Source organism: Heptranchias perlo, chromosome 30 (genome assembly GCF_035084215.1).
Source record: "Heptranchias perlo isolate sHepPer1 chromosome 30, sHepPer1.hap1, whole genome shotgun sequence".
Classification (NCBI taxonomy): Eukaryota; Metazoa; Chordata; class Chondrichthyes; order Hexanchiformes; family Hexanchidae; genus Heptranchias; species Heptranchias perlo.
The window spans coordinates 4,177,592-4,192,183 of NC_090354.1; the positions used below are offsets into that span (position 1 = coordinate 4,177,592).

The 14,592-nt window shown below is 42.2% G+C and overlaps 1 protein-coding gene across 2 annotated transcripts in view; it reads right to left on the reverse strand.

Annotated features, from left to right (window-relative positions):
- Positions 1-14,592, reverse strand: part of npepps (aminopeptidase puromycin sensitive) — a 190,131-nt gene that overhangs the window by 38,429 nt on the left and 137,110 nt on the right. For both annotated transcript variants that reach the window (XR_010957995.1, XM_067968761.1), the window contains exons 15-17: positions 13,670-13,809; positions 8,700-8,834; positions 1,022-1,241 (exon numbers count right to left, since the gene is read on the reverse strand). Coding sequence is in view for 1 of the 2 variants with exons in the window: in XM_067968761.1 (XP_067824862.1) it covers positions 1,022-1,241; positions 8,700-8,834; positions 13,670-13,809 (495 nt within the window). In the remaining variant the exon portion in view is untranslated. The remainder of the gene's footprint in view (positions 1-1,021; positions 1,242-8,699; positions 8,835-13,669; positions 13,810-14,592) is intronic.

Genomic DNA, 14,592 nt, shown 5'->3' on the forward strand with positions numbered 1-14,592 from the left:
CTGTGGATTCATCGTCCCCGTCAATAAAGCTCTTATATCACGTTAGTGAACAATCCTCCAATTTTTCATATCCATCCCCAACCCCATGAGGCCCCTTACCTCCATACGGTGCCCTTCAACAGTACAGGGTTAATGTAGGCAGCAGCCTTCTCCGTTAGCACTTTCAGTGACATTCCATTATCAACTGAAATTAGGCACATCTTTAGTGGATAAAATGTACATCTTCACTGCCTCCAAAAGGTTTTTCCTAAAAGTAACTTTCAGCCAGAAGGGCGTGTGATTAAGCTGCAAACTTCTTTGCGACTGTGGCGATGATCCCTCTGCTGGTTGAACACAAGATGCACCTGCATTGTGGCAAGACCATCTTAATCTGCATATCCTCCTCCTCCTCTGTATATATATTCGTTCACTCACCTGAACCAGACACCCACCCCAATGTCAGATGCTGCACCATTAGCAGCTGTAACATCAACACAAGCTAAAAATCTCATCTTTGGCTGGTGAACTCCAGTATCAATTTTTAATTTGAACGCTCATTTACACTCCTGCATATTACTGTCCTACATTATGTGATGATTAATTGTACAATCAATGATGTTTCTATTTTCCTAACCCCTCCCATTTGCAGGCCACTCACATACAACTCCTCCACCCAGAAGGGTCGGGCCTCCAGACTTTTCCTAAACCAATTCCGATCTGGTAGAAGACAATATTCAAGGAAGACATAAAAGGCCACTTTTCCCTCTGCTTCTCCCTTGCCCCTAACCAAGCAGGGGAAGGAAGCACCTTGGTATTGTATGGCACTCCATTTATCACCACGCCCAGGTACTGAAACTCACTCAACTCTGGTGTGGAAGTTCAAAGTGACTCCAGGTTGTAAATTGATGTGAAGATGTGTTCCACATTCTTTTCAATTGGATACAATTTGAACAAGAGAAATAACATCCAAGGAAAGGGATAGTTGCTTTAAGTGGAGATCACTTTTAAATCATTAGGGATTTGCTTGTGTTTAAAATCATACCCTCGCCATGTTTAGGGTCCCAGCCAAGCTTCTGCCCAATGTGCGAGAACAGGTCAACAACGAATTCTTGCATTTCTTCATGGAAATCTGTGTGGGACAATAAGGTAGAAAGTGTCCCCAGGTTGCAGCTTAAATCGCTCCACACCGTGTAATTTGGCTCAGTCACAAAAGCCTCCATGACTTTCAAAACTTCCACCGTGTTGATAATGCCAGCTCGAGCCTGCAAAACACACAAAAAGACACCTCAGTAGATCGTTCAGTAAAGCCAACAATCTGATCAGCTGGCCACTGGCCATCAATTTACTACAAAATCCTACGTTCCAATGCAGTGATGCAAGTTGAACAGCCACTCTTTCTAAGAACCCAACCGATGAACTAACTTGTATTTACATAGCTCCTTTCCCAACCTCAGGACATCCCAAAGCGCTTCACAGCCAATGACCCACTTTTGAAGTGTAGTCACTGTTGTAGTGTAAGGAATTAAAATCCAAGCAGTTACAGTGATCAATGTGGCCATTATCCAAGTGGCCACCATAACCAGTGGACTCCCGTGTGTACTTGCTGCTTAGCGCTAACCAGCAATTTAAACAGATGAAAAATTCAGTTGGTTCTATTGTCAGTTAACAGTGATCAGTACTAGTTGGGGACTAAGTAAGTCAAGGACAAATGATTAGTGGAACCATAGGAAAATCTGTACATGAGCTCAAATTGGTTTTGTTAACCAGGATTTGAGCCTTGCATCCACATAATCACTACTCATAATACAACAACAACTTGGATTTATACAGCACCTTTAACATAGAAAACTATCTCAAGGTGATCACAAGTTAGCATCATGGACATTCTGATACATCAACTAAATGGCAAAGCCAATAATGGCACTCCAAGGTAGTTAAGAATCTCATACTTTGTTTTGTATTCCAGAGCATGTCAAATTTCCACGCTAATTTAGTTCAATCCAATGCCCATTTAGGTCACCAGAAAATATTTTGTTAGTAAACACTGAACAGTCTCAGAATTGGACCCAATTCCCATCAGAGAAACAAACCAACTGAAATCCTGGACACTATCATCCTAAATTCTGTACACCCAACAAAAGTCACTGCCTCCCTGGACTGATGCACCTCTCCTTCCTGCTGCGTGCATGTACCCTTACACAGTGGTCTTCGTCCTACTGAAGCTAGCTGCCTCACAAATGCTAATTGAGGAAATATGGGGTTAAAAAGTGCTACATCTCTATTTTACTTGGGGCAGTTTTCCCAAAGTTACCAGAAATGTGGATGTATTCCATGTGAATTCGGAGGGATTATGATGTCACCTTGTGTACTAGGGTATTGTGTAAGTGTGACGCTATCTGGGCTCTGCACATTAAAGGGTAGCAGTGCCAATTGATGGGCTCCTGCAACAATCAAACCCTGACCAGCAATGGAAGTAGCATCTTGGGAAATGATCAATTTTCTAATGTTTGGGGCCATACGAAGAAAGATAGCATTCAACACTTTTTCAACACAAAGTGTGGAGTTACATTGTTCAGATTTGCCCTATTTTCTCAGAAGTCTAAGTATGATAAAGGATTTGTCCATCACTTGTGCACCCCCCCCCCCCCGGTCTATATGCCCAAATACCCCACATTCCATTCTTAAAGACAAACTTCAAGCTAATTAAATTCTTCCCCATTATGCTACAGCAACAGTGCAACATTTATATCCTCAGGATGTCCCAAAACACTTCACAGCCAATGATCACCCAGGGACGGGAGCTTTGAATTTTAGGTGTCAGCCGTGGCTCAGTTGGTAGCACTCTGAGTCAGAAGGTTGTGGGTTCAAGCTCCACACCAGAGACTTGAGCCCATAATCCAGGCTGGCACTTTAGTGCAGTATTGAGGGAGTGCTGCATTGTCGGAGGTGCCATCTTTCAGATGAGACATTAAACATTAAGCTCATCTGCCCTCTCATAAAAGATCCCACCGCACTATTGGAAGAAAAGCAGAGGAGTTCTCCCAGTGTCCTAGCCAACATTTATCCCTCAACCAACATCACAAAAAAAAAGCTAATCTGGTTATTTATTTCACTGCTGTTTGAGAGAGCTTGCTGTGTGCAAATTGGCTGCTTCATTTACTACAATTCAAAAGTACTTAATTGAGTGGGCACCTACTTTGAAAAAGTCTTTTGAGGACAACCACGAACAGTAGCAGAAATGTGCTCAAGATGGAAACAGAGACAACTTAAGTGTTTACTTCTCACTTAATCCTGTTTAACTGATCACTGAATGAGCACATAGGACAGCGGATAGAATAATGCTGAGCTGAGGGTATATTTGAACAAGAAGATTAATCCCTTTAAGTACTAAACATCAAAGTGGAAATAAAGTACCGTGTCTTATCGTATGACACCTGAAGTGAGGTTTTACAGGCTGCAGCAGCTCAGGCTGTTTAACATAAAAGAGGTTTCATGTTTTTTTTAAAGCTCACTCTGGCTTGTTTCTCGAATCTTCAGTTGATGTACAAGCTCAAATGCAAACATGTAAGTTGTTCACTCTCTGTGCCCAAAGAGATTGCCAAAAATATTGTACTTAAAATATTTTTTTAAATTGTCTCCCAACTCGATTCTTAAATTTTATGTTTTGTGATGCCTCTCAGTGCTGCTCTATAACTAGTATGCTCAGAGATGTGCAAGGGCAGCCCTAGATGACTAAGCCTCAGTATTTCCTACCTCTCTGTGGCTACTTGGTGCCTCCCTTAACCAGCATAGTTGCGATGGGGAACTCGGTATGTGGCAAGCACCCATTCTGTGGCAGAGCAGAATGCCAATGTGCTGCATCACCAGGGCTACCATTAGCATTTTATCTAATGCCTTTTCTTTGCAGCCTATTGCGTGGTACTCCCTACATGAATTCGTTTCACATCCAGATTGCAAATACTGCGACATTCATTTGGAGACGTGCCAGTGGGAAGAGCTGCTACTTGGTTAAGCTCCCAATTATCTCACAAACAACTCATCAGTACGCTTGTCACAAGAGAGCAATTTAAAGCTCCTTTTACATAAGTGAAATAATCATATGATTCAAGTATGCCAAAGTCTTTGTGAATAGCAAGATGTCTCTCCATTTCAAACTGGAGACCAGTTTCACACCCAAGCAACACGATTGCCAAACAGACAGATTTACCTCGTCAGCAGGTGGGGGCAGGGGGGAGGGGCAGCTTAAATATTCACATTGGGAGGTGACAGATGTCAGTGCTGGAGAATTAAACACTTATCCACTTTATCAAGGACTCCTCCGGTCATGCATAACATGACAGTGCCAAATACAGGGTAAAACTCCAAAAGTATGCCTCAGGTGCAACTGAAACTTGCATTTATATAATACTTTTAATGTAGAAAAGTCTTAAGGCATTCACATAGGGATGAGGAGAAAAATGGGTATCAATCCAAAGATGATGAGATTAGAAGGGGTGACCAAAAGCATGGTCAAAGAGATAGGTTTTAAGGAGGATGTTGTGCTTTGAGATTTTTTGACCATTTCTCCACAGAGGGGGTTGGGAATGAATTATGTTTAAGTGTTTGCACTTAAATTAAAACGCATCCACAAAGGGTTAATGTCCAGCTCGCAACTATGGCTAAAACAAAATTGTGTACTCAGGCCAGTTAGGTCTGGGGAGAGAGCACAGCCTAGCGATGGAAAAGTTTGTTCATCTTACGCCAGTCTGAACCAAAAGGCTGATTAGAAGAAAAAAAGTCCAGCTAGCGCACTTGACTTGGGGTAGTGTGGCACAGTTGATCATGTTTCTTGTGTATGCAAGGGGAAGTAAAGTTAAGCGAGGTGAGATTGAATGACAACTGTTACTTTGTACATTCACGAGCTGTCTGTAAAATAAAACAGCTTAGTGATTCATATGTGGCTTTGTCTCATTAACTGTCCTCAGTCCATCGACTGAAAGACTGGAAAAGCGCATGAAAGAGTGTGTGTGAAAGACACAACCCTTAGTTCAGATCATAAGGGGGGCCCCTATTGTTGCACCCTGGGTTATGCTATCATATAAGTACATACTCCTGTGTGCAAAATGCCTGGACCGCTTATGTGAGTGACTACCGCTGTTGAATCAGGGAGAATATTTAACACAGACCCAAAAATGTGTGGCGGAGGCAGGGGGGATTTAAGGAGGGAATTCCATAATGTGGGGTCTAACTGACTGAAGGCACAGACACCAATTGTGGGGCAAAGCAGGGGGGGGTGCACTAAAGGAGAGCAAGAAGAATGCAGGTGGGGGAAAGTTAGTTTGTAGGATTGGAGGAGGCTATAGACAAAAGGAGCAGCAAAACTTCGAAGGGATTTAAATACAAGGATGAAAATTTTAAATTTGAGGCATTGTAGGTCAGCACGGATAGGGGTGAGAGGCAAGTATAACTTGGTGCATGATAGGAAACAGGCAGCAGAGTTTTGAATGATCTGAAGTTTACAGAGGGTGGAAGAAGAGGGGCTGGCCAGGAGAGTATTGGGGTAATCGAGTCTGAAAGTGACAACAGCATGCATGAGGGTTTCAGCAGCAGCTAGTGCGAGGTAGGGGCCAAGGTGGGCAATGTTATGAAAGTGGATGTTAGCGGTCATTGTGATGGAGAGGCTATGCAGTCAGAAGCCTAGTTAGGGGTCAAGTAGGACACCATGATTACAATCTGGTTCAGTCTGAGACAGTGGCCAGGGAGGGGGATAGAGTTGATGGCAAGAATATGGAATTTACAGTGGAGGCTGACAGCAATCCCTTCAATCTTCCCAAAATTTAGCTGAAGGAAATTGCAGCCCGTCTAAGACTGGATGTCGGACAAGCAGTTTGACAACACGGAAGCAGTAGAGGAATCAACAGAGATGGTGGAGATGTAGAACTGAATATCATCAATGTATATGTGGAAGCTGACCCTGTTAGTCTGAGGTGGAATCAAACCCGGGATTAAAAGTGAAAGAACAGGGTTTGAAACCAATGCACCAACCTAACTCCAACATTACATTTCTACAGGAGATGCACATTAGATAGCTGTGGGGCCAGTGCTGGGGTCCTTACTGTTCCAGATCAACATAAATGATCAGGATTCAACTTACTCAATTCGCAGATGATATGAAACTGAGAAGGGGGGCGTGGTAGTAGAGTCTGACAAAGCAGCTAAGGAGTTAGAAGGCCTACATGATATTTTCAAGTGAGCGTTACTATGGCAGATATAATTCAACACTGATCAGGGGAACATGCTTACTTTGTAATGGTGCTGAATTAGTTAAGGTAGAGGATGAGAGAGATCTGGGAGTGATAACAGACTTGTCACTTGTGTTCAGTCATTGCAGAGCAGTGGTTAGCAAATCAAACAATCATAAAATAGAGCGCGAGATCAGGCCAGCATAAATCTGAGGTCATCACACTGAAGATGTATAGTGTTCAAGGGGTTGGGCTGCATCTTGAATACTTCCTTCAGCTCTGGTCGCCGAAGTACAAAGAAACATCCAAGCCTTGGAATTGTTGCAGAGAAGGGCCATGAGGCAGGCCCCTAGTGTCAGAGGACTGAGTTTATAAGGAACGGTTGAAACAACTTGGACTCTTTAGCACTGAATGGAGGTGAACTGAGAGAGAACTTAGAGGGATAAGATAATAGGTGGAATAGAAAATGTATCCTGAACACAAGTTAAACCACACCACGGGAAATGGGTACAAACTGGTTAAAAAAAACAAATTCAGAGCTGATGACAGGCACCACTGCAGGTGGTCTGCAGGTAGGGCAGTGGACAAAATCTCTGCAGTCATTCAAGAGGCAGTTAAGATGGGTGGACGGAGAGCTAAAGTTTGAACGAGGTAAGCTGAATGGGCTCCCTCATCTGTACTTACATTTATATACACAGGTCCTGTTTTTTCTCACAATTTTGAAGGAGCTGGACTCCCAAAGTTTCTCCAGTAGGAACTTACATCAAGAGCTAGGTCTTGAAACAGCATTCATGCAGAGAATAAATGCTTAATTTAGCATTTGACAGAGACAAATTCAGCTCTCAAAAGTGAAACATAAAAGAACCCATTTACCCTCATCCAAGAGCCATTTTCTTTCAGGTTCTCCTCGGTCAAGTCTAATGATCCAATCATTGTGATCCATGAAATAAACAGGCAACATCTATGTTAGACTTTGAGTCGTTTAAGTGGTGACTGTTTTTAGTCCATTCGAAGTTAGCCATAACTCTTATCCTGAATTATACTTCAAGCTTTTTTAAGGATATAAAATATTAAAGAATATTTAGGAGTGCTTTGCAAGAGAAATGCATCTTGTGTTTCAGATCAAATTAATAAGTTGCTCATCTTTTAAAAACATAAGAAATAGGTGCAGGAGTAGGCCATTAGGCCCCTTGGGCCTGCTCCGCCATTCAAGATCATGGCTGATCTTTGACCTCAACTCCACTTTCTCGCCCGATCCCCAAATCCCTTGATTCCCTTACAGTCCAAAAATCTATCGATCTCAGTCTTGAATATACTCAACGACTGAGCATCCATAGCCCTCCGGGGTAGAGAATTCCAAAGATTCACAACCTTCTGAGTGAAGAAATTTCTCCTCATCTTAGTCCTAAATGGCCGACCCCTTATTCTGAGACGATGACCCCAAGTTGGAAACAGCCTCTCAGCATCTACCCCAATGTATTTTCAACCTCAATGTATATTCACTAACATATACAGATATGAATATAAATCGGTTTGCCACTCAAAGTAAAGGACACTATCAAACTGCCACTTCCTCTCACTGCTTTTGCTTGTGCAGGATATGTCAACACATCTTTACAAAGTGTAAACAACTTCATGCAGATTTTTCCTGTGCTCTGTCCAAGTGATTTTGTAACATCTGCAATATATGTAACTTCAAAAATGCACTAAAGAAAGCACAAAGTACATGTGTGTGTGTTTCTCCCGAGCCAATTTAGGAACCTGAGAGGAACATTAAACATTTGAATGTGGTGACTGTAGAGAGACATCACCTCCCATACTTGTGTAAACATATTTGGATATACATCATTTAGCCCAAGAACTTTGATTAAGTGAGACTTTTAAAATGCATAAATACAATAATGATGATTAATACAAACCCTTATTCTAACCAGTCATTTTATAATTAGAAATTATTACATTTATAGATAAAATTTCTTAGTAACTTGGTAAGCACACAGTTACTAATCTTGCACTGTGGATGTTATCATTCAACAATGACATGGAAATAGCAATCACCATTAGCACAACAGCCAAACTTGAATAACACAACCCACAGAAAGCCATGCAGGTTCATACATTAATACCGTGGAATGATTTCAAACAGCCAATCGAATCTCAGCATTCCAATTTTAATTATAAACCACTCCAGATACTTTGTCATCTGAACTCTTCACTCACTCCCAGCTATTATTCTGTATGGAAAAGAACCTGAACTCCTACAGCCATACCACCATGGGTGAGTACCATTAACCTGAATTCGCTTCATTTTTTGGAAGTAAATAGGATTTTGACCATAAAACAGTTTTATTTGAAGAAAATTAATCACATTTGGGCTTCTGTAAGGAGAATTGTGCTGCATTGCAGCAGTCTCCTGTAGCTCGGGTGCACACACATTTTCAAGAACTTGAGCAACATATTCTTACTTGATGGATATTTCCCCAGTCCCTCTCCACTTACCAGAGAAAATAAGTCATTCTGAAGCCCTAGTCGGTCTACAGGAGGGAGTGCAAGATTCCGGATACTGGGGAGTAAACTCTCGAGCATTGTTGGACTGTACTGAATGCGACAGAATCCCACTGTTCCTGGGTTCAACTGAAGTGTAAACAAAAGCAAAAAGAGAATGATTCGTGTACATTGGTAGAGCTCCCAATGTACATTCATTTACTTGTCCAGAACATCCTTTCCCATTATTCTCTGAAGCAAGTAGTGTATTGCATTAGATATGTTTACTGTACAGCTACCAGGTCCAGTATAGTAGAATCCTAGTAAATGCAGGCACTGTTAAGATTATTTTCTTGCTAGTATCAACCCAATTAAATAAATAATAGGGCAATGAAACAACTCGGTTGGTCCTGGCGCTCTGAAAATGGTATCAGTGTAAAAGCACCACTTCTTGATGCTACTTTATCTGTCCCATTAATCAACTTAGAAATGGCTCTGAGGGAGAGCAGATTCTGCTGAGTTCCAGATCCCAACAATACCGCTGTGGGGAACTAATGAGCGTAGCGCAGGCACTCCCCAAAGAGACCGGATGAAAATCGCATCAGATTGTTCTCATGCACTTTCTAGTGCCTGGCTCAGAACATCAATGGCACAGGCCTCAGAACAGGTGCCTGCCCACCAGCATTCAGCTGTAGCATGAACGTGACACCAGGTGAGGGATTGATACCCTCATGCGGAAAGAGAAAACAACGGTTTTTGCATCAAGAATTCTTCATACATACAGCTGCCTCACTTTAAGTGGAACGGGGAAGGGAAAAGCCTGACCCAAAACACTGGTTCCAAAAACTAGTGTACATCAAATCTTAAAAGCATAACATTGCATTACAAAGGCAGTATGAACTGAACAGTTCCATTACAGTTGTGCCCCACCCTTTAAATAGAGGTATATGTATCACCAGAATCTTAATAGCTCAGATGGCCATCAAGGTCAGAACCATCATCAATGCAGTCATCCCTTGTCGAGCCGCCTGTTTTCTTCACTCTCCCTTTTTCACAAACATGAATATTCATAAATCGCTAGATTTAACTGATTATCTACTGCTAGTGGATAATTCATGCATTGTTTGGTTTACAATAGGCTCAGATTCATTTGTAAATCCGGGACTAGTGCAGCAGCCATTTTGGAAACTAAGCAATTCAAGCCACGTCTCCTGGACCCACCTCAGTTTGTGAGTCAGAGTAATCAAACGAGAAAAAGGGTGGGGATCACTAACACCTGAATCGTGCACACTCTGCTTGTGCAGGTGAGATTTATTTTTAATTAATGATTTTTATTCCAGATTTTTTTTCTGCTGCCTAATAATGGACTGCTGATTCATGCTCAGATATGCACTGTTTGGGTAACAATTGGCATAAATTAATCTGCAAATGTGGACTAGTGCAGCAATGAACAACGTAAACAAGGAGCGAGTCACTGTGCTGGAGGATGAGCTGATTTGATTGAGGAAGGTATGGACAATCAGGATAACGGTAGCCATTTTTTTCTCAAGTATAAGCAAGGCAGTTTCACGAGCTGGAAGAAGCAGACTTCAGATGTCAGACTGATCAACTAAATCTGAACAGTGAAAGGGGTACTGGATAGGCAATAGATGAATTTGGTGCCACAGGATTTGCACTACTTGAGTGTTGCCATCACTATAAAATATGCATTGACCCAGAGAAGCTCAGAATTATCAATGTAACCAATTGCTCCATTCTCCCCTGCTTATAGTTCAAATAGTGCCAAGTGTACCATAAATATGTGATTTTGCACTGACACCGGCCTTTTAACAACCACAACTGGGACTGCGTTCAAGTGGGGTTTCAAGACAGGTGATCTGGCAATATGTTCAAACGTAAATTTATGACTGGAATGGATCTGAACTGATGGTCTCTTGGTACAGGTGGTTTTTAAGACTGATGTCTCTGTATTACCAATCGCCAAATGATTAAGTGTTGTGATGGATCACTGCCCGATGCTAAAATAAATGTCTTAAAAGGACACTCTCTTGCTAAGATAAACATAGAAAAGGTTCATTTTTGAGCTATTCTACTACTGAGGCAAGAACTCAACTAATACCATGAATGCGATCCTTCTCTCGAATGTGAATATTACCATGTCTATTAGTTTGACATTTCACCAAATTTCATCCAAGTAAATTGCATATTATGGCTGTCACCAAACACATGTGAAGCAAAGTAACCTTCAATACATGGATATGAAAAAAACTGACTGTGACTTTTAGAATATGAAGCATGTTTAAGCTGTACAGGGTGTTTGTTTCTTTAAAACTCCATTTGGCAGTAGCTGCAGAGACAGTTGATGAGGTTGAAAGAATAGAGCACCATCTGTTTATTTACTTGGTTACACAATTAAGCATTGTGTTCTCAAATATATCGGAGAGACTGGGAGGATGAGGGTGCACGGGGTGGGGGGACAAGGCAGAGAGGAGGGGGGATGGGGGAAGGGCAGAGAGGAGGCGGGATGGGGGAACTCCAGAGGGGGTGGGGGCAGAGCCCAGAGGGAGGGGTCCAGAGCTTTTTTTTTGGGGGGGGGGGGGGGGGAAAGAGGAGAGGGGGGTGGCAGAGAGGGAGGGACAGAGATTTACATTCTAGGTTAGCAGTCTTGCAATCCAACAACTATTTGATGTAAATGAACGCAAAATTATGCTTTCATGCTTTATAATTCTTCAAGTGAAGTTTAAGATGTTGCAAAGGAAGCAAACTACAAAGCTGCATGAAGAACACAAGTACAGCAAGTGTTTGGCGAATGTGAAGGTCAATTACCGGATTTACAAGGTCTAAAATAAGCAACACTTGGAGCCCACAATCAAATCCATTGGGGAAGTCAATTTTAAGCACCGTAGTGCAACTCATCCAGCAGTGTAATTTCTTCCCTTTTTTGTTTCATAAGAACATAAGAAAATTTTGGAAGATAATGTACAATTTCCTGGCCAAGAAAGTGGGCAGTTAGTTGACACCCAAGTAACTGGACTCTATAATCAGTTGTTTATACAATGGTGCAACTCAGAGATTCCACTACAGCAAGCAATTAGGAAGGCAAATGGTGTGTTAGCCTTTATTGCAATGGGGCTGGAGTATAAGACTAAGGAGGTCTTGCTGCAATTATATAGGGCTCTGGTGAGACTACACCTGGAGTACTGTGTACAGTTTTGCTCTCCTTACCCAAGGAAGGATATGCTTGCCTTAGAGGGGGTGCAACAAAGGTTCACTAGATTGAATCCTGGGATGAGAGGGTTGTCCTATGAGGAGAGATTGGGTAGAATGGGCCTATGTTCTCTGGAGTTTAGAAGAATGACAGGTGATCTCATTGTTACATATAAAATTCTAAGAGGGCTTGACAGTTTAATGTTTCCCCTGGTTGGAGAGTCTAGAACTAGGGGGCATAGTCTCAAGATAATGGGTCAGCCATTTAGGACCAAGATGAGGAAAAACGTCTTCACTCAGACGGTCGTGAATCTTTGGGATTCTCTACCCCAGAGGGCTGTGGATGCTCAGTCGTCGAGTACATTCAAGACTGAGATCGATGGATATTTGGACTCTTAGGAAATTAAGGGATATGGCGATAGGGCAGGAAAGCGGAGGAGGTAGAAGATCAGCCATGATCTGATTGAACAGCGGAGCTGGCTCAAGGGGTTGTATGGTCTACTCCTACTGCTATTTCCTATGTTCTTATGTTCTTATAATGGTCGAGAATGAATCAGCCTTTCCATCCGTTCCCCTTGAGGAACAAGTAGTCTCCTCACCTCACAGCTCCTTAAATGGCACAATCAACTAGAAACTTGTCGTGCAGGAGTCTGGGCAAACTCTTGTCCAACTGTAATTAAAAACAGAAAATGCTGGAAATAAACAGTGGGTCAGCATCTGTAAAGAGAGAATACCAGTTGAAATATGACATTTCAGGCACATACCCTTCACGAGACTGTCTGATGAAGGGTACCCACCCGAAAAGTTCACCCATCTTATCTCTTTACAGATGCTGACCGGCCTGCTGTCTATTTCCAGCATTTTCTGTTTTTATCTCAGATTTCCAGGATTTTGAGTTTCTCATTTTTTACTTCTTGTTCAACTGTTCTAAAGTGCAGTGCATTGAAGCACACCTACAACAAGGGGAACTGTACACATATGTCTGACCCTCCTTCGAACAGAAAGTGACTTGCCTTTACACAAAAATAATTCTTTGGACATACTCCACTGTGATTTTTGCCAGGAGAATATTTTCAAAATAAAAGAAAATAGAGATGAGGTCCCAACTCAAGATGCCAGAATTCGAATCCCTGTTAGTATGACCTGTACTTTCTTTTGTTAAACTAATAGTAATAAAAGGAAAAAGAAAAATTGTTTTTGAATGCAATTTCTCTCCTTGCCCCTTCTTGGGTAATCCTGGACCATACACTTTTCCTGACCAAAGCTCCTCTGAAACCAACACTTGGAGATGTGCAAATCCAGCCTGAAATGATCTCCTCCTCTCTTGTGCTAGGTCTCCATTCACATGTTTCCCAAAACAGCAAGGATGAGGTCAAACGGATAGTGTGTCGCCAATCGGTGATACAAACTCCATGGAATAGCACACTGGGACTCAGAAGCACTGCACCCAAGAATCATTTTTGCACACAGAATTCCTGGTACAGGAAATGCCTGGTCTTATCGGAATATCTTCACATAAAGACACAGAGTGGAGGTTAGGCGCAATACCAAAAGGATGGAGGCAAAGCATTAGGTTAGTCACTTGGGCTGCTCTTGTGCACCTAGCAGATCATTGAAGAGCAATGCTGGCAGACGCCTGGGAGCAGGTAGCCTGCCTGCTCTTTTGCAAGGAAACTGTGCTGCCAGGACCGAAACAGGGTAGAGAAAAAGTCTATTTAACTGAAAGATAGCAAAGAATACATACCCTAAACTACTTCTGAAGTTCTCTGGTGACCTACCTTTATCCATTGGTCCGGTTTCACATTCTTCACAGTGATAGTCATCTCTGGCTGGTCCAGTAACACCTTCATATTATCACAGCTTACATCTTCACTGGTGCAGATACTAATAGGGACCATCCAGTGAGGACAGTCACTACCTGGGAAACACAGGAGAGGTGTACTTATACATGAATGGATTTATGTAGTAGAGCCCTGAGAAGATTGACTCCATTTCCCTCAAAGGGTAGAAATGAGCTCGATGGGAATAGAAAATATCACTTAAAAGAAATGAAACAAAGCTCCCAGACAGCTTAGAGGGTTAATGCACTGCCTGGTTTGGAACTGAGTCCCACACACCAGGATGATCCAAATGTGATCTTTTGGCCTGTGCTGAGTTTGCTGATGTCAGCAAGGACAGCAGTGGATGTGCTACAATTGGTCTCAGAGTCCCAGGAACAGGGAAGGGGGGAAACTGGTCAGAGTTTCCACACTCCTGATCACTATCCAATGGAAGGCAGGCATGTACGGATATCTAGTTAGGAGAGGCTGGACCATGATGTCCCTTACTTACTGGACCCACACACAAAGAATGACCACTTGGGTGAGGTACTTGGTGCCAGTTGGTGCCCCTTGGATCTCTACCCCAGCATGCGTCATCAGGAAAGAGAGAAAGGGAAGAAAATTGGATTTTTTTTTTTAGAAATATAGATGTTAAACAGATCTTAAGAGTTGGGCTCCACTCTACATGCAGATAGTTTGTGACAGATGAGTATCACTGAATCACACATGCTACCAATCCTTTAAACCTTTTCAAAAAGACCAATGAAGAGATCGCAAATATTGAAAATCAAGCTCAGTCAATTTGAATCTTATCCATTTTTATTCCCTTCCTTCAGCCCTTTATACATCCTTCCGAAGAGCAAATTCAGTTTAATACAGGT